We start from the raw sequence: 22,695 nt of genomic DNA, 5'->3' as shown, positions 1-22,695 counted from the left end.
CAGTTTGCCTGGTAAATATCAACCCAAGTGGTGGCCTGCATCACACGCGGTACGGAAAATGACGATGCTCACAGGCCTGCGACGAAATATATCCCTATTGGTATTCATGGTAATGTGTCTGAGTCTAGCAGCAGAAACTGTGTCAGATTACATGCACCCGTTATTTTGAAGCAGATGGCAAGGGTGCAGCAATAAAATTAGAAATATGACGTTTCCTATGCTTTCACTTCCCTCAATATTATCTCATCGCTCTACGAGGGCCCAAGCGCTGGAGAGCAAGTAGTGAACATGGTGAGTAATGTAGTCTTCGTTGTTGCCACCCCAAGCTTTTTCTCGAAATCACGACGTCAACGGCTTCTCAGCTAACGTATGAATCTAACTCTTCAATCTACTTTATGAGCAACGATCTGCAAATGAACTCTGATGGTTCGATGGCATTCAATCTAGTGCTTGTGGCATGTATCAGAACAGGGAGCCTGGCAATACCATACGATCGTGATTATAGCGCATTGGCGCTTGATTGCATAGTGGTGTATCGCTTTCCGACCTGCTTTACAAGGATCTGCGCATAAATCCAGTAAATCCCTAGAATATCACTGAGCCATCCTAAAGGTTCATCTAAGCAGAAAACAAGGTTTATTGCATAATAATGATCATAGAGCATTGCCTCTTGCTTGCAGGCCTCGTTTGGAGCTTGTCTCCGATGAACATTAGCAAAAACAAGACTGTGTGCTCAAAATCCTGATGAAACGATTGTTGAATACCGGTTATGAGGACTAGCTGAAATCCAAATGTTCAGCAGTAATCTGGTCTGGAAGTTTATGAAGCAATCCTCTCTCCGTCTGTTCATTTCATATCGGCATTTCTGTTTTCAATAAAACCGTGCTCAGTTATCAAAATTTTTTCGCCTTTTCTATTTGCAACTTACGAATCTTGACATTCTACAAATGGAAGCAATCCTGATCAAGAAGGTTAATGCGGCCCCCGATGCCGTAGCGGTTGAGGATAGTGACCGCAGCGTCAGCTACCGGGAACTGATCACCCGGGCCGACGTGATCGCTGATCAACTAGACCAAAGGCCTTTGAAACTTGAAAGCCCGGTGTGCATTCTGGCCGACACTGGACTACATCAGGTTATGGCCCAGGTTGCAGTTCTTCGCGCAGGAGGAAGCTGTGTTCCCATCGACCCAGCTGCGCCCGAGGATCGTATCAAGTCGATTCTGGAAGATTTAAACACCAGACACCTCATCGCTGATAAAAGCAACATTGACCGTGTTCAGCAGCAAAGTGCCATTCTCATTGAGTCGGGGCTCGAAGCAAAAATTGACCTGGACACAGAGGCTGAGATTACTGTTCGCACAAATTGTCCAGATTCTCATCGCAGCCATATCATCTTCACGTCTGGCTCCACCGGGCGACCTAAGCCAATCCAGGTCCTTAGCAGCAGTATTCTCCACGCTCTTAATCACTTTCCCTTCGGACCGCTCCTTTCCTCAGACCGGATGACAGCCCTCATCGCCCCTGGATTCGACATGTCTGTCTGCGAGATGTGGCTAACACTGCTCGCCGGCGCGACTATCGTTCGAGTGCCCGATCTTGTGCGTGCCGATCCACCATCTCTGGAGGATTTCGTGCGTGAGCACAAAATCACCGTCATGATTGTGCCCACAGCCCTGTTCCACGTCGTTGCTTTAACTGCACCATCCACTTTCGGTGGACTACGCCACGTCGTGGTCGGGGGCGAGGCGGTCAGTTCCAGTGCCCTGCGTAAGGTACTTGAGGCCGCAGCTCCGGAAAATCTTTGGAATGGCTACGGTCCTGCAGAGGCGACCATATTTGCAACGGTGGGCCGGTTGGACAAAAAGGAGATGCGACGCCCGCGCGTGAGTATAGGACGGGCTGTTGGAGATACGAAGATCTACCTCCTTGATGAGGACCTCAATCCCGTGAATGAGACAGGGCACACTGGAGAAATTTGTATTGCGGGACCTCAGTTGTCGCCAGGATACCTTAACCGGACTGAGGAAAACGAAAAAAAATTTATCTCTGTCCCTGCAACTAGGTTGGGTGGTTCGTCAGATAAACATAATCGAGTTTACAGAACCGGCGACTTTGCCCAGTGGAGAGATGAGAGAGGGGTCCTTGAATTCATTGGCCGAGCCGATGACCAAGTCAAGATATCGGGGTATCGGGTAGAGCTAGGGGATATTTCATGCTGTGTCGAAGAACACCGAAAGATTCATTCGTGCGTTGTCAAATATATTCCAGAGAGCAGTGATGGGTTTCTTGAAGCCTACGCGGTCCCATCCAGCTGGGATAGCCAGGTCTCTTCAGAAGAGCTCATTGATTGGGTGAAAGTAAGGTTGCCTTCATATATGGTGCCGAAAATGATACATATGAAGCGCAATTTTCCCCTATCCCATTCTGGAAAGGTCGATAAAAAGGCGCTCCAGCCAGACAATGATGGAGAGCATCCTTGCCACCGAAAGGAGAGAAGCCATCCACAGAACGATACAACCGACACCACAAATATAAATGATGGCGGGGATGTCGGGGACATGACACAGTGGCTTTTGTCGACACTCCAGGGTTTCCTCCCCAGATCGAAGATCACCCCGAGTGATGACTTCTTCTCCTGTGGATTGACCTCTCTCCAAGCCGCTCGACTTGTCGGAAAGATCAAGCGGGATCACAAAAGCAGCATCACTCTGGCGCAGCTCCATCAAAACCCAACGGTGGAGCAACTTACAAAATTCATGGCCAGCTCCGATAACGACAGCTCGCAGTTCAGCTTAGAGCGTTGCGTGGAGGATTCCAAAAACCTAGATCCTGACCTCCTTCCCCCTGATTGGCAGGCCAAAGACGAAGGTCGCGTGTTCCTCACTGGTGCTACAGGATTCCTTGGTGCACATATACTTCATCAGCTCCTAACTATGCCATCGGTTCAGAAGGTCGCTTGCCTTATACGGGGCCAGGATGCTGTCGATGCCAGCACCCGGGTCCAGCAGACACTGGAGAAGTACAATCTTTGGGATGACCGACTGGAAACAACCCAGAAGATCATGGTTCTGCACGGCGACATGGCGGACCCCACTCTCGGGCTTGGAGAGAAACAATTCGAATGGCTCATAAATTGGGCGAGCGTTGTCTTTCACGTCGGCGCACGGGTCAATTGGTGCCAGCCTTACGAGGCACATCATGTGCCTAATGTTGTGGGTACACGGAACGTCATACGAGCCGCAATGCTAGGCCGTCGAAAAGCTCTGCATTACGTCTCGTCGATTGACGTCTGGACCGTCACCGGATTTATCAACAAGGTGGATCGCGTGTATGAGGATGAGTCGCTAGACCCACACCTAAATGCCCTCCCATATGATACCGGATACGCGGCAAGTCAATTCGTCGCTGAACAGATCGTTCGACGAGCGCGTGCTGGCGGTCTGCCAACTGCAATATACAGACCCGGGTTTATAATCGGCCACAGCAAAAGCGCTCTTGCAAACGAGAAAGACTATTTCTCCCGGTTGATCATGGGTAGCATTCAGTGTGGCTGCTTTCCCCATCTTCCCGATCAGTTCTTGGATTATGTGACAGTCGACTATGTTGCGGAGGCTATTTTGCATATTGCGTCCAGTCGAGAAAACCTCGGTCGTTCGTATCACATTGTGCCTCCTGATAGATCTCTGTCTGTCGGTCACGATCAGAAGTATGAGATGCTTCGCGAGATTGGATACCCCGTGGAGATGGTCGATTACAAGGAATGGGTGGAGAAGATCCGCGACTCTCCCGGAAACGCATTGGAATCCATGATGCCGTTGCTCGATGAACCTGTTTATGAAGGTTTGAGTCGACTGCAGACAAGCAAGAATACTCCTGTGTATGACCCGACGAATACGACGCGCGCTTTGCGAGACCGACCGGATATTAAGTATGTTGCTCTTGACGGACCTTTGCTGAAGCGATTCATCGAAAATTGGGAGAAACGCAAAGCTTTCATATCTTGACCAGCGTTGTAGACGTTGTCTTGATGAAGGACAGGTTCAAACCCCAGCACTAGAAATAGATTGGAAGAAAGTGACTGTACATATCTCAAAATATTGCTCCTAGTATTTTGTACGAGACACATACTACATAAATGCTAATGTAAGGCCGAGTGACACTCTTAGTCGGTAGTAAGAATAAGTGCGAAATACATTCAGAAGGCAATCAGCACGGACTTAGTCGAGATCTAGATACCTCGATATGTCTCGCTCGTACATGGTAACGGGTCTCTTGATTGCAGCAAGAACATCTCTCTTGTCTTATGAATAGCCTCCAGTGAGAAAGTAGACAAGGTTAAAAAAGCACGTGTTTCACGTGTAATTGCTACATGACCAACACCGATTTGCTCCCGCTCGATGGAATACTTCGACTTCAATCAAGGTCACAGCCTTGAATCTGATCATCCGTATAATCGCAACCGTCATTCTGATCATTGCCAAACAAGTTGTATTGACAGTCTTGTATCCCCCTATGTCGCTATGAAAATTTACAAGTCTATTTCGGCTAAAATGTGCTCAGGATGAGTACGATCAGAGATTGGCGTCGTCCCTTAGTCTTGTTGAAAGTGCTAAACCTGGTATCATTAAACCAGTTAGGTGGGTCCTATAGTTGTACAGTGCTCATTGTCGAAAAGAGTTAAGGATTGTGCCACTCAGCGTCCCGTTTCGCAACGCTTCATAGACAATTGATATCCACCCCCCAACCGTCTTCTTGACTCTGCCGTTGATCATCTCTGGCAAATCGGTCTGGCTCGCTGATGGGTGTTCGACAAAACCCTGGTGGAATGGGATGCGAAGATCATATCGAATAAATGTATAGATCTCCTTTGTCCCTGTTCCGAGGAAGTCGGCAGTGGGTTGCGAAGTGCAAAACTCGGCAAATACTTCCCGATAAACACCTTCGAGCTTGAAAACGCTTATCATCTTACATGCAGAGATCGCTGTAAATAGGTCTGAAGTCTGCCGATTTTGTGGGATCATCTGTAACAGGGCCCCAAAGAGGACGGGGATGAACATCTCGGCTACGCGCTTGCAGCGATCGCGAAGATCAAGGCGTGAAGTTGATGGCCAAGAGTTCTGGATCGCTTCGGAAAGATGATCCGCTACCTGATCAATCTCAGATGGTTCAAGCACTTTTCCAAAAGCTCCATTCGCAATTTCTTTGGCGACACCCTGAACTCTTTGGAAAAAGCGAAGCTGCAAGACGCGCAGGTCGAGGGCTTGGCAAGCAACGTATAGTGCACACGCACCCATCATTGACACGATGTCAACCGCCTTCATCGTATACCGTGCTGAAACAAATGCCAGTGAGTTGAGCGCTTGGTTTTGCATCTCTGCAGTCTGAACGTGGGAGCTAACTGGGTTGGCGAGATACGCTAACTCAGACATGTAGGCCGCCATGTTGATATATACCCCCTTCATGGTGAAGGAGAGGCTGGGATCGTCGGCGACTAGATTGGTAGGCAGACCATTGTTCAAATTGGGGTCTATCATCTCGTTGCACTGAACAAACAACATCTTCCCGAACATTTGCAACGCAAGTCGAGTCTTCTCCATCGCAGAAGTAATTGAAGTTGCTTGGAAGTTCCCTCCAGTGTAGAAGGTCTTAGAGCCCGTATCAATAAGCGGGTTATCTGACGTCGAATTGAGCTCGACCTGGACTTGCCGATCTGCGAGAAGAAGATCTTCCAGTTGGGGCCCAATCCATTGACTGGCTGTTCGGAGAGAATAACGATCTTGCACGAGGCCCGTCCTAGTTTGGGTGGTACTACTTCCTCTCGCAAGTAGGGAGCCTTTCAAGAGAGATAGAATGTTTTCCGCAGCTTCAATCTGGCCTTCATGCGGGCGCACCTGGGCGATAAAAGGATGAAAACTTTCTGTGCTCCCTTGTATGGCCTCTACTGTCAGAGCAGTGACTGCCTGCGCAAGTACGGCCAGCTGATGCGCCTCATAGAGCACTAAGCCGGCAAGAGCACCCGAAGCGGCTGTGCCGTTGACCAAACCAAGGCCCTCCTTGGGTCCCAGCGTGACTCCTTTAGCACCAATTGTCTGTAGTGCCTTTTGAGCCGTGACAACTTGATGCTCCGATCCGTCCTTGACGCGCACATAAATCCCGGGACTTCCTTCAATAGCCCCAACAACGTATGCGAGTGGCATGAGATCCCCAGACGCGGAAATAGTTCCCCGCAGAGGAATTACAGGGATGATATCCTCACGAATCAACCGCAAAATTGCGCTAATTGCAGGCAGGGACACTGCTGAATGGCCCCGAGCAACTGAATTGCTTCTCACAAGCATAGTTGCCTTGACCCATTCAGAAGGCATGGAGTGGGAGCTCTGCTCTTGGAGATTGAGCTGTAAGCCTTCATTGGTAGTATCAGATGCGGTAAGAATACCGCTTTGGAGTAGCTGAAGGAGGGAGCTCTGCAAAGTGGTCGTTTGGTTTGTTCGTGAGTCAGCACTTCCTCCAAATCCGGTATTGACGCCTGATAGATGGGTTGGTCCTTTAGTACACCATTTAACTTCCAATATGAAAGGCTCGACTCACCGTAAATATGATGCCCATCTCGAAGGCATTCGGCTAGTGCTATGACACTTCCATTTATAGCATCGATCGTCTCGGGCTTATCAGTAAGCCGAGGCTGGCAGCCGTATCTATCTCAACTGTTAGACTCATTCGTGTGAGTAGATAACAATTGAATGGGTGTTGGCTGACTTCGCTACCGCGACAACATCGGCAAGACTAAGGCTATAGCCGTCGATACTGAGTTCCCCATTCTGAACAACTTGATTCAGGTCTCTCCAGTGGGCACTTGTGGTCTCCAAATGACCATCTGGTATGTGTTTATCAAGCATGGTGGATATATTCAGGTGTCCAGAAATTTCGGATATTCAATCTTCACTGTGGCCCAGGCTCCCTCCATACTGATATTATATATATGCCTTCTGTGTTCCCCTGCAGCTACTATCGGCATTCGGCGGCAAGCACGAGGTGCTCGCTTCGGCGAGGAACTCTCGGAACAGTTACGAATAAAGTACTGCATGACTTGTTTGGTCGCCACCAGCTGAGCGAGCATGCACTTAGCTGTGAAAATGCCAAATTGGATTGGTGCATGAAAAAAAAGCTATCACTACGCAGAAGTGTGTCAGAATACGAAAATGAACCAGTTCAGCTCCGCTGCCCATACTGCTATCTACAGAGCCAATAATCCAACAGTTCCTGGTTGAACAAATATGGTTCGCTCCCAGGAAATGACATATCAACATGCAATACTCAGTCCGACTCGGTCTCCATGGGCTCATGCTATCGGTAGCTCCCTGTATCTAGATTGATGTACTGTCGATCATTCGGGATTTGGCTGTTGCGGTCGAGCCAATATCGCGCAAGCTTCTCGGATCTTGGTCGTCGTTTGGTGACACTGCAGCATTATCAGCAAGGTTATTACCTATGGCACAAGAGACAGACATGTTGATCATCAAATATGGTAAAATGGTTGCCTGGGATTACCAAACAGCTTTGGATGAAGCTCCTATCGTACTCCTCCCACCCCAGGTACGTCCAGTTTCGGATGAGATCGAGGTAGTGGGGCTTCGCATCGGGGTCAAGATGCACCGGATCGGCTGCGCGTATGAGTACTGTAGGAGGCAGTCCTAACGGAAACAGTGGTGGCCGCCAGTCACGCTGCATCTCGTGTGCATACAGAATGCATTGCTGCGCTTGCACCCGCCGTGCCTCGGACATCCGGGCCGGTAGCTGGAAGCTGGCAGCAACCTCAGCGATCGTGCGGGGATATTGGTCTGTGACCTTGGAAGTTGGGAAGACACTGTCGATCATGATAACACCCTGCACCGTGTACTGGGGAAGCTTCATTAGTCGAGATGCAACTTCCAAAGCAACACAACCGCCGAGAGACCATCCTGTGTGCAAAAAGCAATACGTTGTTAGTGCCAGAGGTTCCGCGTTAGCGCTCGGATCCCATCATACCTCCTAGGATAACATCTCCAGAGTTGATGACCGACCGAAGGAAGTGTGCATAGACAACTCCCATCTGGCGAATACCATGGTCCCATTTGCCTCCGTGATCGAAGTGAGAATTGCTTATGCCGTAAAGCGGCCGGTGCAAATCTCCCAGGCAGAAATACGGGAACACAGTTCCGCCTGCATCGTGGAAAAGAATCAGCGGAGTGGACAAATCGTTCGTTCCCAGTCCAGACTGGATCTGGCACGGGTTCTCTTCCATGTCGATCAACGAATTAGGTATTCTGCTGGCTTGTGGCAGTATACGGTAGCAAAGCCTGGCCTTCTTATCACCACCTCATTTTCAGGGTATCCATACACATACTAGCACTGCGTGTCAGCATTAGCGTCGGAAACAGTAACTCCGGAACCGGTTGCTCTCCTACACCCTGGTGTCTGTTAGGTTCGCGATTGAGATCTTGCAGAAGAAAAGAGACCGAGGGATCGGCAAGCTGAGGGAAGATCGGCGACCGGCTTCCTCGAGCCAGTTAGTTCATCTCCCTACAGACCCCGAGTTCAGACGCCATACAAGGTTGGTAATCCCGGTTTTCTTTTTCTCCCCGTGCCATTGAAATCGTGCATACCCGGTCTGATCTTTGAAACTATTTACTCGGGGTTTGTTTGCAAAGAGGGCACCAGCATGCTGGAGATACTGAAATCTTCGGACTACGCTAATACTCATTTGCTGATAAAACACACAAGCTAGGAACGGATTGGAACCTCAGTAAGACACAACTATACGGAAGACAACAACAGAATTTTCTCACATTCCTCAGGCATCCAACAGGCCTCCAGGCCCATTGAGGGGAAATGATGTGCAAGAGTACGGATATGCACATCGCGCTTAATTTCATCATATTGTCACGGTCCTCAACGTAGATTACACGAGAATCTTCAGGGCCACAACAAAGTAGTTCAGGCTAACGCCAACCGGGGTCTACGAGCCCGAAAGAGCAGCGCCACACCCACAATATGGGTCTCAACCTCCTCAAACTCATCTTCCAGGGCCTTGACAAATGCCTCTGGGCTATCATCAGCATTTCCAAATATGCCTTTCCAGTTGTAGAGGCGCATCGTCAAACGCCCCAGCAGGTGATGGTGTGCTCCATAACCCAGGATAGTGGCACCAAACAGAGTCCCTTCCGGAATCAAGTGATGTTTTAGGTTCGCAAACACCGTGATCTTGTGTTCTATTGGCGGAGGCAGACAATGCAGCAGGTACATCAAAGATATGGAATCAAACTTGGATGCTGCATCGAGGGTTCCTTGCCCGGCTGGTATGGTGAATGGCTCGAAGACATTAGCCTGCACACATTCGGTCTTGCTTGGACAGTCGATACGCGCGGCAGACTTTTGCAGGCACGAAGGATTCATGTCGACAAGGGCCAATTTCTGAGGCCAGTCTTGGTCTCTCTGCCGCATTTGCTCGCGATACTGTGCAGGGAAGAGCCCGGTTCCTACACCAATGTCCATATGGCGAGGTCCGGTATTTGCCGCAAAGAAGGCGCTAAGGACTGATAAGGGGCACCGCCACACATAAGTATTATTGAACCAGTGAATCATAAGATCATAGAACGGCAGCATCAGGCCCGAGTAGATTTCCCAGCCGCCCGGCATATTGGTTCTTTGAGGACTCTCGCTCGTCCGGTCGCCTGCTCAATGTGCAGTCGTTCAATCCGAGATTATTTATGGACTTCGCTGTCCAGAGTCGTCCCTATACTGTGCTATCTTAACGGGACTGAAAAGAAAAAGGAAATGGAAACGCTCGAAAAAGCTGCTGATGTAGTGGAAAATCGACGCACCGTCGATCCTGATGCTGAGGGTTCGTCTCCCGGTTGTGGGCTCGCCACACAACTCCCCACCCGACCCCACTCAGTGTCCTTCCCCGGGGAAAAGCACATATAGATTGACGCCATCATCGCTACTGATCACAGTGCATTGGATGATGTATAGCTGCATGTGGCGCCTGCTCCGGGCTTTGCTGACATGGTACCGAGAAGTTATCGCGGACTCCTCCGGGGTCGAAGTAAGATACCCTCGGGGATTCTATGAGCGATCGGTATCAAATCCCGCCAGCGATTCGAAAAGGAAAATCAAGAAAAGGGAAAGCGAAGAAGTTGAGATGCGGGGTCGAGGCGTCATGCTATGCGAAACGTACTGCTGATTTGTATTTCTGTATCAGGAAAAAAATGGAAAGAAAGAAATTTGTCACCACCTTCGATAATGGGTCACCTTGTCGGGATGCAAATCATCATCCCAGCCTATGCCCTTATATACCACAGACCTACCAAAGTCATCAAGTTCCTTCCAAGATTTCGAAAGACATTTACTGCTCTCTTAGATATTTCCCTCGCCTATTCGAACAACGACCTTTCAATTAGTCCTGATGACGCGAACTGAGCCAATCGCTATCATCGGCACAGGCTGCCGGCTCCCAGGATCGGCCTCCTCACCCTCGCGCCTCTGGGAACTACTGGAGAATCCGCGCAATATCGCGTCCAAGCCTCCTCCTGACCGCTTCAACGCAGATGCCTACTACCAAGCTGGCAAGGTCCGCCCCGGGATGATGGTTGCTCCCGAGTCCTACTTTCTCCAGGAAGATGTCCGGACGTTTGATGCCCCTTTTTTCAGGATCTCCCCTTCGGAGGCCGCATCAATGGACCCTCAGCAGCGATTACTCATGGAAGTGGTGTATGAATCTCTCGAAAGGGCCGGGCTGCCACTGCAACACCTGCAGGGCTCATCCACGGGAGTTTATTGTGGCTCTATGAGCAACGATTACCTTTCACTTCTCGGTGCAGATGTAGACCTGCTGCGCCCTTTTTCAACCACTGGTACAACAGCCTCGGTTCTTGCCAATCGAATCTCTTACTTCTTCGATTGGCATGGGCCCTCATTTGTCCTGGATACGGCATGCTCCTCGAGCTTAGTAGCACTGCATCTGGCGTCGGAGGCTTTACACAATGGTGACTGCTCACTCGCGGTTGTTGTGGGCAGCAACTTGATCCTCTCCCCAAACGCATATATCTGGGAGTCTCAGATGCAGATGGTATCACCGACAGGGCGCTGTCGGATGTGGGATGCTCACGCGGATGGCTATGCCCGAGGTGAAGGGGTGGCCTCGCTCGTGCTGAAACGCCTGCAGGACGCAATTGCTGATGGTGACCCTATTGAATGTATTATTCGCTCTACTGGTGTAAACTCTGACGGTCGTACTGACGGACTGACCATGCCAAATGGTGAGGCACAGCGGGATCTCATTCGCTCAACATATGCGCGCGCTGGTCTCAACCCCCTTCGCCGGGAAGACCGCTGCCAATTTTTCGAAGCCCATGGGACAGGCACGCTAGCGGGTGATCCGCAAGAGGCATTTGGGATTTCCTCTGCTTTTTTCGACGATGAATCCCATCCCGACGACAAAATATACGTGGGCTCCATTAAAAGCGTCGCAGGCCATGCAGAAGGCACAGCAGGTATTGCAGGGGTTCTCAAGGCGTCACTGGCCATCCAACATGGTGTTATACCGCCCAACCTACTCTTCAACGAACTCAGCCCCCTAGTGGCTCCATACACCTCTCATCTTCAAGTCCCAACCAAAGCTCTTCCCTGGCCAGATCTTCCATCCGGGTCTCCACGACGGGTGTCGGTCAACTCATTTGGATTTGGGGGTGCCAATGCGCACGTCATTCTGGAGAGCTTTAGTGGAGTTCCCTCATTATCATCAGATTGCGAGCTTGTAACACCAGAAATACTTCCATTCGTGTTTTCAGCTGCATCTGAAGTCTCTCTCACCGCAGTCCTACGACATTACGTTAGGTACTTGGAGGAGCACCCTACAGTGAACCTACTGGAACTAGCCGCTTCTCTCCTCAAAAAGCGATCCATCTTGAGTCATCGCCTAATTCTTACTGCAGACACAATTGAAAGCCTTCGGGAGGCCCTACACAGTGAGTTGCAACGACGCTCTGCTGATACGTCGTCAACCATCACACGACGACTCACTCCTGGGCCAAAGAAGATATTAGGTGTTTTTACGGGTCAAGGCGCACAATGGCCACAGATGAGCTTAGATGTTATCTCCCAATCCCCACAGGCTCAGATGTGGATGAAAGAGCTGCAGCAGGCCCTGGATACTCTTCCGGCAGAGTACAAACCGACTTTTACTCTTTTAGATGAACTATCCGCTCCCGAGGCAACCTCTCGGCTCAACTCGGCGGCAATTTCGCTACCACTACGCACAGCACTGCAAATTATTCAGGTCAATATTCTAAAATCACTGGGGATAGAATTCGCGGCAGTTGTTGGGCACTCATCCGGTGAAATCGGTGCAGCTTATGCGGCAGGTTGGCTGACCCTAGAAGACGCCATTCGGATCGCCTATTTGCGAGGAGTGGCGGCACAGCATGCTGGGTCTCAGGGAAAGTCTGGTGCTATGCTGGCAGTTAGTGCAACGTGGGATCAGGCCGACGCCATGCGTAGCGAAGCGGCCTATTCTGGTACCGTTGTCGTGGCTGCCTTCAATTCTCCTACTAGTGTGACTTTCTCAGGCGACAGTGATTTAATCACTGAGCTGGAGTGGGTCATAGAGAGTCTCGGCTATTCTGCACGGCGTTTGCGTGTCGATACGGCCTATCACTCTAGCCATATGATCCCCTGTGCTGATCCATATGTTCAGTCTATGAAACAGTGCCAGATTCAGGCACGTCAAGGCTTGGCCCGCACTAAATGGTTTTCCAGTGTATTCGAGGACCAAGTTATGGAGAATCTCGATCTCCAGTACTGGAGCGATAATATGCTTCGCCCTGTGCTCTTTTCCCAGGCATTGTCAGCTGCTATAAGAGATCTCCCCGAGCTGGATGCCATTATAGAAGTGGGACCCCATGCTGCTCTTCAGGGGCCCACCATGCAAACCTTGTCAGCCATCAAACCTGAGGCCGATGTCCCTTACGTCGGAATGGCTAATCGCAAGTCTGGTGGTATCGAAGCCTTGGCACTCGCCGTGGGCTCGTTCTGGGCGAATCTAGGAGCCCAAAATTTGGATATTTTATCATACATCCGGCTCTTTTCGCCGTCTATGAAGTTGAACTATTTGACTGATCTTCCCACTTATCCATTCGACCACAGCCAAAGGTACTGGGCCGTCCCACGTCTATCCAGTGCGCGCATCAATCGTCGACATCCCATTCACCCCCTCCTTGGCGCCCTCACCCCTGAGACTGGGGACGCAGAATGGCGCTGGCGTAACTTCCTGCGGGTACAGGACTTGGAATGGATGGACGGACACCAAGTTCAATCCCAAGTTGTGTTTCCCGCTACAGGGTACCTCGTCATGGCTCTAGAGGCGGCTCGTATTGTCGCGGATGAACGACTGCTCCAACTTGTCGAGATACACGAACTTACCATTGATCGTGCGATTACCATACCCGACAATCCCACTGGCGTTGAGACGCTATTTACCCTCTATGAGACAAGCAGTAATGGTCACAAAATGACTGGCATGTTCACATGCCAATCGAGCCTCGACGCTGATACCTTTAGCTGTTGTGCATCGGGTCGCCTGGAGATTACATTCGGCGAGCCAGATGCGACACTTCTGCCACCAATGGATCCGACAGTTCCTGATCTTCGCTCGGTGGATTCGGAAGACTTCTATCAGAAATTAGCAGAGCTGGGGTATGGTTACTCAGGCATCTTCCGTACACTTCAGGACATCCGGCGTCGGAAGGACATTGCAATTGCCAGACTACCAACCCTCGATGTGGGCTCGACGTTTTTAATTCACCCCGCTACGCTGGACACTGGCCTTCAGGCCATGATGGCGGCAATTGGTGATCCTCATGACGGTCAGATATCCGGGCTGTATCTCCCCACTAGGATTGCTAATGCTACATTCAATCCGTCTTCCCACAACGTTGGCAGCGGAGAAGCTTCCCGTGGCCCCTACGACGTAGTGGCCACCTTGTCCTGGGCGGATTCCTCAGGGCCGCGAGGTGATATCGACCTGTTTGACAAGGAAGGTCATGGGGTAGTCCAAATAGAAGGCGTTGAAATCACACCCCTCACACGGCCCACTATGGATGGTATCAAAATATTCGGGGAACGGACGTGGGGCCCTTGGCTACCCGATGCGACGCTCTCCGGCCCCTGGGGGGTTCCAGGCAGTGCGATAGACCTCCACCGCCTAGGTTTGCAGTATTTGAGAAAAACACAACAGCAACTGACGCCAGAGGATCGTCAGCAACTGGACTGGCACCGGGGCCGCTATGTAGCCTGGATGGACCGAATGTTGGACAGGGTGCGCTCTGGTGATCATCCCAGCTATCTTCCTCAATGGCTCGATGACGATGATACCTCATTTCTCACGCCCGAATTCAAGCATGCCGTTAAAGATCATTTGGCGTGTTTGGAAGTTGCGGGACCGAAACTAATAGAGTGGCTGCGAGGTCAAACGAGCATCATGGAAGAGCTTCGCCGCGATGATCTTTTGACTCGGTTCTATCAGGATTACGCATTTCAGGCGATGACCCGCAGTCTCGCTGACGTTGTGAGTCAGTTAGCCTTCCGATTTCCTCGCATGAAAATACTCGAAGTCGGCGCTGGCACAGGATCGGCGACACGGGAGGTGATCAATCGAATTGGACGAGACTATCATTCATACACCTACACCGACATCTCTGCAGCCTTCTTTGAGGCGGCCGAAAGTACTTTTGTGGCGAATAATGATCGCTTCATCTACCAGGTTTTGAATCTCGAGCAGGATCCGACAGAGCAGGGCTTTCCCGAGCACGCGTACGACTTAATTATTGCGAGTAACGTTCTCCACGCCACCACTTCCTTATCCAAGACCATGGCCCATGTTCGACGGTTATTGAAACCTGGCGGTCGCGTTGTTGTTATGGAGCTTATTGATCCCGAAGACGTCGTCGTTTCGCTCATTTTTGGCGGGTTTGAAGGATGGTGGTTAGGAGAAAATGACGGTCGCCCCTGGGGGCCCATGGTCTCCCTCGACACCTGGGACGAGGTGCTCCGAAACGCGGGTTTCGGGGGGTTGGAAACATTTTCTTCTCCGGAAGTCAGAGAACAGATGGGACTTTCGGTGTTTAGCGCTCAGGCCGTGGATGATCACATCTCGAAGTTGCAACAACCGCTGTCGGTGCCCGCCACGGGACAGTACTCAGATCTTATCCTACTCGGGGGTGCCTCTTCACGCACAGAACGTCTGGTCGCAGGAGTCCGGGATCTTGTGGCACCCTTCTTCATTCGTATCAGCCATTCGGTCACGCTTGAAGACTTCGTCCCTCCAGCCGATGCATCTTTGGTGTCTGTTTTGGTTTTGTCCGACATAGACACCCCTTGTTTGCAAGGGATATCTGCGAACCGTCTCCACAGCCTACAGGCACTGTTTGGCGTATCTGGAAAGCTTCTTTGGGTTGCGACTGGAGAACCCGGCGAGGAACCATATCAGGCCATGACCAAAGGGATTCTACGCTGTTTGTCCTATGAGATTCCACATGCTCTACTCCAGCACCTCACCATCGGTGACCCGGATACGATTGACCCTAGTATCCTAGCCACTGCACTCATGCGGCTTGTTCATACGAATGTCTATAATGATTATAGCCTCCCGGACTGCACGGAGAATCCTGAATGGGAACTTCGACTCGAAAACGGCATGATGATGATCCCTCGGGTGAAGGCCAGTCCCACGATGAACCGGCGACTCCTTACCAGTCGTGGTTTTCCCAGTAAAGAGCATGTCGAACCCAAGCTGACGCCTGTGAACGTCATTCCTGATAAGGCGGAACGCGCCTTAGTCTCTTTGCCCCAACGGGCAATTCCAGGCCAGACGTTCCATGCTCATGATAACGAGATTGTCTACATTCGGGTGCACTATGCCACTATTTCCACGGTCTACGTCGAGTCTGCTGGCTTTACATACCTGGTTCTTGGACAAAACCAGAAAACTCGCACGCGAGTTGTGGGATTGTCGGTCAGCCACGCCTCAGTCGTTTCCACCCCAGCATCCTGGTGTTGGAACGCTCCAAGCTGGCTACCAGAAAATCATGAAGCAGCATATTTGAACGAAGTGGCTACAGCCCTGGTTGCCCGTAATCTGGTTAATAATACCCCATCCAATACCGTTCTTCTTCTGGACGAAGCTGCCGCATCCCTTCAAGAATCGGTGGCTGCAATGGCCTCCATGAAAGGGGTCAGAGTACGGTATACTACAAGCACTGAGGTCGCCCGAAAAGGTTCAACCACGCTTTTCATTCCACCGCGTAGCTCATCACGTGCAATCTCGCGCCTGTTGCCTGCTGGGGTCTCGGTTTTCGCGAGTTTGAGGTCTGAAACAGACAGTACCATTGCCCGAATCAAGTCGTCGTTGTCTCCCGCAGTGACGATCTATGATTTGCACACACTCTATGGTGGCTCGCCAGTCTCAAGGCCAGAAGGCGAAGGGGAATTTTGCACAGATAACCTGGCAACATCCTGCCTTTTTGCGGAACAGCAAGTTGGCTTGCGGCCCACTGTTACCACGATCAATCCAGAGGACGTTCCATCATACTCGCTGGGCAGTGACCAGTCCATCATCGTTGACTGGCTGCATTCAGGGCCTGTGGCAGCGTATCCCTTATCGGCTAGCTCTCTAGTGACCTTGAGCGCCCACAAGACCTATCTGTTAGTCGGGATGACGGGCGATGTTGGGCGATCGGTATGCCAGTGGATGATTAGCCGTGGGGCCCGCTACTTGGTTTTAACCAGTCGAAATCCGAGCATCGATCCCCGCTGGGTTGAAGAGATGTCGGCCCTCGGAGCACACGTCGTTGTCAAGGCCATGTAAGTTTTATATTCTTGTGCTGCAGCATACATACTCATTGATAATTTCAGGGACGTCTCGGATCGTACCTCTGTTTTGCATGTACACAACTACATCCTGGCAGAACTCCCACCAGTTGGAGGTGTTATAAACGGTGCGATGGTCCTCCGGGATATCGCCTTTGCCAACGCGTCTCTGGAAGACGTGAAAACTGTTCTGGGGCCCAAAGTCGAGGGCAGTCAGATATTGAATGAACTCTATCAGGATGAAAATCTGGATTTCTTCATCTTGATGGGGTCCTATGCCGGTCTAGCTGGTAACTTCAACCAGTCTATATACGCCGCCACGGCGGTGTTCATGGAGGATCTCGTGCTCCAGCGACGGCGCCGTGGTCATGTCGGCAGCATTGTCATTCCAGCTGAAGTGCGCGGTATCGGGTATGTTGCGCGCATGGGATCGCAGACTATTGGCCACCTGGCCAAAACTATTGGCAAGTCGATATTGTCTGAGCGTGACCTATTGGAACAGTTTGCGGAGGCGATTCTGGCCGGTCGGCCTGACTCTGGCCAGGACCCAGCAATTATCTGCGGTCTTGCTTTGACCGATCCAGAAGAATACCCCGACGTGATATGGTTCAAAAACCCCAGTCTGTGGTCGTACGTCCAGTATTCTCGACAATCGGAGGTTCGTGAGGGCAAGCAGGAACAAATCCCCATCAAGACGCAGCTGCAGTCCGCAAGCAGCTTAACAGAAGCGGCCAATATCATTGCTACAGGTTTCTCTAAGAAGCTTGAGCGCAAGCTACAATTGCCTCCGGATTCGGACCTACCTGGAACGACCCTATTATCTGACTTCGGTATAGACTCACTCATCGCGGTCGATCTGCGGGTCTGGTTTGTCAAGGAGTTGGGTGTGGATATGCCGGTGCTAAAGCTGCTAGGAGGGTTGTCCATCGATGCCCTGGCGCGAGATGCGGCAGGACAGCTGGACCCAGCACTGCTGCCGCAGGTTCAGGCATAGGTAAATATGATTTGGCTTTTAGTTAGCTGTTAGCGAGTCTTAGTCAACCCAAGGGGGGTTTTCCCGGTCCATCCGCTTCATTTGACGGTGCCAGCCAGTAACTCTGATTTGTAGAAAATACCCTATTCCGATGAGTTTCTCCGTAGACTCCGTAGGCACGGGCCTTCCTTCTGATGAGAAGGCTATAAGAAGCCCTGGCTTTCCCCCAGCATGTTATCCCCAGAACCCCTAATCTTCTCGTTCAAACTTTTCTTCTGTCAGTTCACTGCACCCACGATGGAGTCCTCCCATTCACATGACGTGGTCACTTTCTCCCTGGACGCCCAGGTTGAGTATGACCCTTGCAAGCCCTTATTCATCGATCCCCAGGAGCCCTGTCAGTCTCTCAATGCCACCCAATTCAGGTTCCTAGTGCACACTCTGATTGCCGGGCTGAAGGCCCATGGCCTGGATCGTGGTGATTGCATCTTACTTCATTCGGGGAACAACGTATGTCTATCCTAGCCTACTATACAAACCTCCGACTCACCTTTTCTTCCCTTGTCATCCTTAGGTTCTCTACACAGCCCTGTTCCTCGCCATCATTGGCGCAGGTGGCGTTTACATGGGCTCCAACCCACACAGCCAACTGCAAGAGCTCAACCACACTGTCTCCCTAACCCATCCCAAATGGATCATCACCGAGCCAGAGGGATCTTCAACTGTGCTTACCATTGCTAACAAGCACAATTTGCCTGACGACCATGTCCTCCTTGTAGACGATGCCACCATCACCGAGACCATCCGGTTCGTGCACGACCCATCCATTCCTCCTCCCCAGAATACAGATAAGCCCAACCTCCTCACCCTTCTATCGCACGGCACCTCTGCTCCCCTCGCCATCCCCGACGCAGCAACCGCAGCCTCCACCCCAGCAGCCCTCTACTCCACCAGCGGCACCACCGGCCTTCCTAAAGCCGCCGTGCTCTCCCATGCCTCTCTCATGGCCCAACACGCCTCCATCGCCCACTCTCCTCCCTACCCAGTGACTCGCCTCATATCCCTTCCCATTTTCCACCTCTTCAGCTCCCTCTGGACACACCTCTTTCCCATCCGCTACGGCGAACCCCTCTACCTCCTCCGCGACTTCCAACTCCCTGTCTTCCTGTCCACTGTGCACCAATACCAAATCACCGAGACCTACCTCGTCCCTGCCATGGTTCATATGCTCAACCAAGCACCTGCCACTCTGGATGTCAAAACCCGCCTCTCCTCCCTCCGATACATCGGCGTTGCAGGGGCCCCTATCGATCGTGCCTCTATGTCTGCTTTCCAGGACTTGTTGCACCCGGATGCCTGTGCAGGCCAAGTCTGGGGTATGACGGAGTGTGGGGTCGTTTTTCAACAATGCTATCCTGCGAATGGCAGATCAGGACAGGGCGATCTAGGTAGTATTGGGCCTGTCACTGTAGGGTGTGAGGCACGACTTGTGTCTGGTGCCGAAGTGGTCAAGGATGATGAAGTCCCAGGACAATTGTACGTGAGAGGAGCGGGCTTATTCACGGGTTATCTGGGACGTAATGAGTCAATGGTTGATGCTGAAGGCTGGTTCGATACCGGCGATGTGGCCTATGTCAAGAACGGCGAGTATTTCATCGTCGGAAGAACGAAGGAGTTAATTAAAGTGCGGGGGTATGTTGATACCATTCTCATACCCCAGAATGACTGAACCCATACCAATGGCTAACGCAATCCACTCTGGAATTTATAGATACCAAGTCTGTCCCGCCGAAATCGAAGCCGTGCTGCTTCAGCATCCACTCATCGCGGACGTCGCAGTCATCGGCACCTGTCTTTCCGATGGGAGCTCGGAGGCTCCCCGCGCGTATGTTGTGCGAGCTAGAGCCCCCGGTGCTAGAATCAGTTCCGATGAGGTGTATGATTTTGCGCGTCAGCGGTTGGCGGCGTATAAGGCGTTGGATGGGGGCGTGTTCTTCGTTGATAGGATCCCGCGGACTGTTAGTGGGAAGATTCAGAGGGGGAAGCTGGCGAGTATGAATGAGAGACGGGATGCATTGGCGGGGTTGTTGGCGAGGTTTAAGGCGAAGGATGTTGGGGGGCTGAAAGGGAGGGCGTCTGTGGTGGTTTAGGTGTGGGTTTACGGTTGTTGTGGTTGTGATGCTGTTCACTACGTCTGATGTACGTCTGATGTGCTCATTCATGCTTCATTGTTCATTTAATTTTGTTGATGTCAATTTCGGGCTTAGCAATAGAGCAGTTTTGGTACTTTCTTGTTTAAGTTTAGAAGACACAATTCATTATCCCTTGTTAGTTGGGCTATGAAAGAAAATTTCACTGGCAAGTTACACTTCGTTTAGTCTCAACTAAGATAGGGTCGTGAGAACTCTTGGACGCCAGTGATGTTCTGATAACAGGGATCTACTATCCAATATTAGATCATAACAGCAGTCTGCACATATCTTGAAGTCTACATACACGGCGTATATTATTAAATGAGGGACAAGAGTCCGCGACGGTCTATACAGATTTCCGCAAGGGAAAATAATTTGAAATGATCAAGATGATGATGGCGTACTTGACATCGGGGGCAACTTCTATTAGGGTACAACAGCACATCGTTGAACAACATCCCTCCCACAACAAATGCTCGCAGGGATCCAGGATATCAAATTTCACATTGCGATAACGAACTGAATCAATGTTTCCTAGAAAGGGAACAAAAACAAAAAGCAAAATACATACAACAGAAGGGATTCGCTGGTGGTCACCCACCCAACTACTAACCTCCCGGCGTGTGGCTTAAGTACGGCTGAGCGGACGGGAAGCCCTGTTTTCCACACCCTGTGGTCGTATGTGCTTGACATGTATTAGACAAGAAACATATAGCACATTTTATAATGACAGGTTACAATTTCAAAGCTCACCACCAAAGAATTTCGTATACCTTCGCTATGCACAGACCAACATACAGCAAAACAAAGCCATAGTGATCATGCAAGCCCGTGCAGGCGGCTTGAACCAACCCACCAATGATATCTACCATCTTCCTCACATGGATACTGCACAGACCATAACCTGGTTACACAAGAAGTGATATTTATGCCGGACTGTGCATGAAGGTGTGGAGTATATGGTGTCTAATAGCCAATGGTATTATAGTTCGGGTAGCACAATCATGCATGTCGACCTCTGCACAGACCATGTTGAAGGGAGGCGCTGATGCACGGTGTTGCAGGTTGATGGCTCTAAAATATGGAGCTAATGCACAGTGTTGCAGGTCGATGGCTCTAAAAGAGACACTCATGCACAAGACTGCATATATGATGGCTCTAAAATCAGTACGCATGCACGGTGTTGCAATGCGATTGCTCTAAAAGAGGCACTAATGCACATGGGTGCAGGACAGTCGCTCTAAATATGGCGCTAATGCACAATGTCGCAGGACAATGGCTCTAAAACCTACCACTAATGCATGGGCCGACTGAATGGCTCTCTAAATTGCACTAATGCACGGTGTTGCAGGACGACGACTCTAAAATGTAGATCACCACGTGATGTGTCCAATCATATGTCATTGTTACCTGCTACAATCGACCCACAAGGGTAGTATGGAGATATTGGGGCTGGGGTCAGTTACCTGAACTACTGATATTCTCCAGAAGCTGCTGCTTTATATTTTATAGCGAAGAAGAGCATGCCACATTCTTTAACTATGCTACGGCATTATACTTTAGCTCTGGAGGAGAACATGCATAAGGTAACCTACTATTGCTTGCCTGCATAAGGATCAATGATTGCACGTTTGTCACGGTCGCATATTTCCACTTTGGGTCATGCATTGATATCTAGTCAATAGATGTACCCTGAATAAGATACTTTAGCCATAGAGACATTATACTACAGCTTAAGAGTGCTGACCAGCTCGACTTCATGTACTGAAACCCCCGCAGTGCTAAACTCCATCTTCATCCATATCACCATTATGCTCGTCCAAAGTATCACCCATCGACGCCATCACGCAGGCCAGAACTATGTCCATGCGGCTTACTTAGTCTCACAGACAGTACGAGCAAGCGGAAATGAAAAAAAATTGTCAACGATGCATCGAGCGCAGATGCCTAGAGGCGAGCTCGTAATCCGCTACTGCTGAACCGGATGCCCATGTGTAGGCAGCGCTATGCCTTGTGCGTCAGCTGTTGCTAGGGAAGCCCACCGTAGGATATTTAGATGCTATTATGCTGATTATATACCACATATGCTTGTTGGGAGTAGGAAGGACAGGCAGATGCAACTGTTCCTAGCGAGCTAAATGATGCTCAGTCTCAGCGCCCTCCCCCCCCCCCACCCTCCTCGAGGTCCTACTCTGGTTCTGTCAAGGGGTCGATGCAAACAATGTATCACTGCATTCCGTTGACAAGGACTGGGAGCTTTGAATACTATACAGATCTGATTCAATATTATCCATAATTAACTCTTCTCATGACTTTTATCTATTTTTAAATTAGTCGATGTCCCTAATATTTTATTTTCACTGCTCAGATCTCAGGTATATAGCCCCGCTTTTTACCTTCTGATTATACTTAAGTCTGGTCTGAGATCTATTACCTTCAGTAGATCCGTGAGCTAGCTTGGGAGTTCAATGATTTAAAGGAGGTATCTTCTATTAGCTGTTAACTAGATCTGATCATTCTAGAATCTGTGCCTAAATATACTTTCCATGACCTGAATTTGTACTAGCCTGTAAAGGCTACTGGCATATTCATTTTTCTCTCGTATAATTTTCGCATCGATGTGTACCT

General features: G+C 50.5%; 6 protein-coding genes across 6 annotated transcripts; 3 read left to right on the top strand and 3 right to left on the bottom strand.

Annotated features, from left to right (window-relative positions):
* The first annotated feature begins 639 nt into the window (after positions 1 to 639).
* On the top strand, positions 640 to 4,084 carry BDQ94DRAFT_177045 (NRPS-like enzyme). Its single transcript, XM_026772808.1, has one exon. The coding sequence runs from the start codon at positions 948 to 950 to the stop codon at positions 4,002 to 4,004; it is 3,057 nt and encodes a 1,018-aa protein (XP_026632692.1). The 5' UTR covers positions 640 to 947; the 3' UTR covers positions 4,005 to 4,084.
* A 577-nt stretch (positions 4,085 to 4,661) lies between these two features.
* Positions 4,662 to 6,896, bottom strand: BDQ94DRAFT_156261 (aromatic amino acid ammonia-lyase; the record flags this gene model as incomplete). The annotated part of the gene is made up of 3 exons (XM_026768604.1): positions 4,662 to 6,526; positions 6,589 to 6,695; positions 6,757 to 6,896. The coding sequence occupies 3 exons, from the start codon at positions 6,894 to 6,896 to the stop codon at positions 4,662 to 4,664; spliced, it is 2,112 nt and encodes a 703-aa protein (XP_026632691.1).
* Positions 6,897 to 7,344: 448 nt separating this feature from the next.
* Positions 7,345 to 8,281, bottom strand: BDQ94DRAFT_165356 (thioesterase domain-containing protein; the record flags this gene model as incomplete). Its single annotated transcript, XM_026770280.1, has 3 exons — positions 7,345 to 7,459; positions 7,580 to 7,958; positions 8,026 to 8,281. The coding sequence occupies 3 exons, from the start codon at positions 8,279 to 8,281 to the stop codon at positions 7,345 to 7,347; spliced, it is 750 nt and encodes a 249-aa protein (XP_026632690.1).
* A 692-nt stretch (positions 8,282 to 8,973) lies between these two features.
* On the bottom strand, positions 8,974 to 9,675 carry BDQ94DRAFT_165355 (uncharacterized protein; the record flags this gene model as incomplete). Its single annotated transcript, XM_026770279.1, has 1 exon — positions 8,974 to 9,675. One exon carries the CDS (start codon positions 9,673 to 9,675, stop codon positions 8,974 to 8,976), a length of 702 nt encoding a protein of 233 aa, XP_026632689.1.
* Positions 9,676 to 10,444: 769 nt separating this feature from the next.
* On the top strand, positions 10,445 to 17,896 carry BDQ94DRAFT_165354 (uncharacterized protein; the record flags this gene model as incomplete). Its single annotated transcript, XM_026770278.1, has 2 exons — positions 10,445 to 16,896; positions 16,948 to 17,896. The coding sequence occupies 2 exons, from the start codon at positions 10,445 to 10,447 to the stop codon at positions 17,894 to 17,896; spliced, it is 7,401 nt and encodes a 2,466-aa protein (XP_026632688.1).
* A 276-nt stretch (positions 17,897 to 18,172) lies between these two features.
* On the top strand, positions 18,173 to 20,025 carry BDQ94DRAFT_165353 (uncharacterized protein; the record flags this gene model as incomplete). The annotated part of the gene is made up of 3 exons (XM_026770277.1): positions 18,173 to 18,385; positions 18,450 to 19,567; positions 19,647 to 20,025. The coding sequence occupies 3 exons, from the start codon at positions 18,173 to 18,175 to the stop codon at positions 20,023 to 20,025; spliced, it is 1,710 nt and encodes a 569-aa protein (XP_026632687.1).
* Between the last annotated feature and the right edge of the window lie 2,670 nt (positions 20,026 to 22,695).

Source organism: Aspergillus welwitschiae (assembly GCF_003344945.1).
Source record: "Aspergillus welwitschiae strain CBS 139.54b unplaced genomic scaffold BDQ94scaffold_1, whole genome shotgun sequence".
NCBI classification, from domain to species: domain Eukaryota; kingdom Fungi; phylum Ascomycota; class Eurotiomycetes; order Eurotiales; family Aspergillaceae; genus Aspergillus; species Aspergillus welwitschiae.
Note: the sequence above shows the minus strand (reverse complement) of the source record. Positions and strands in the feature narration are given on the sequence as shown.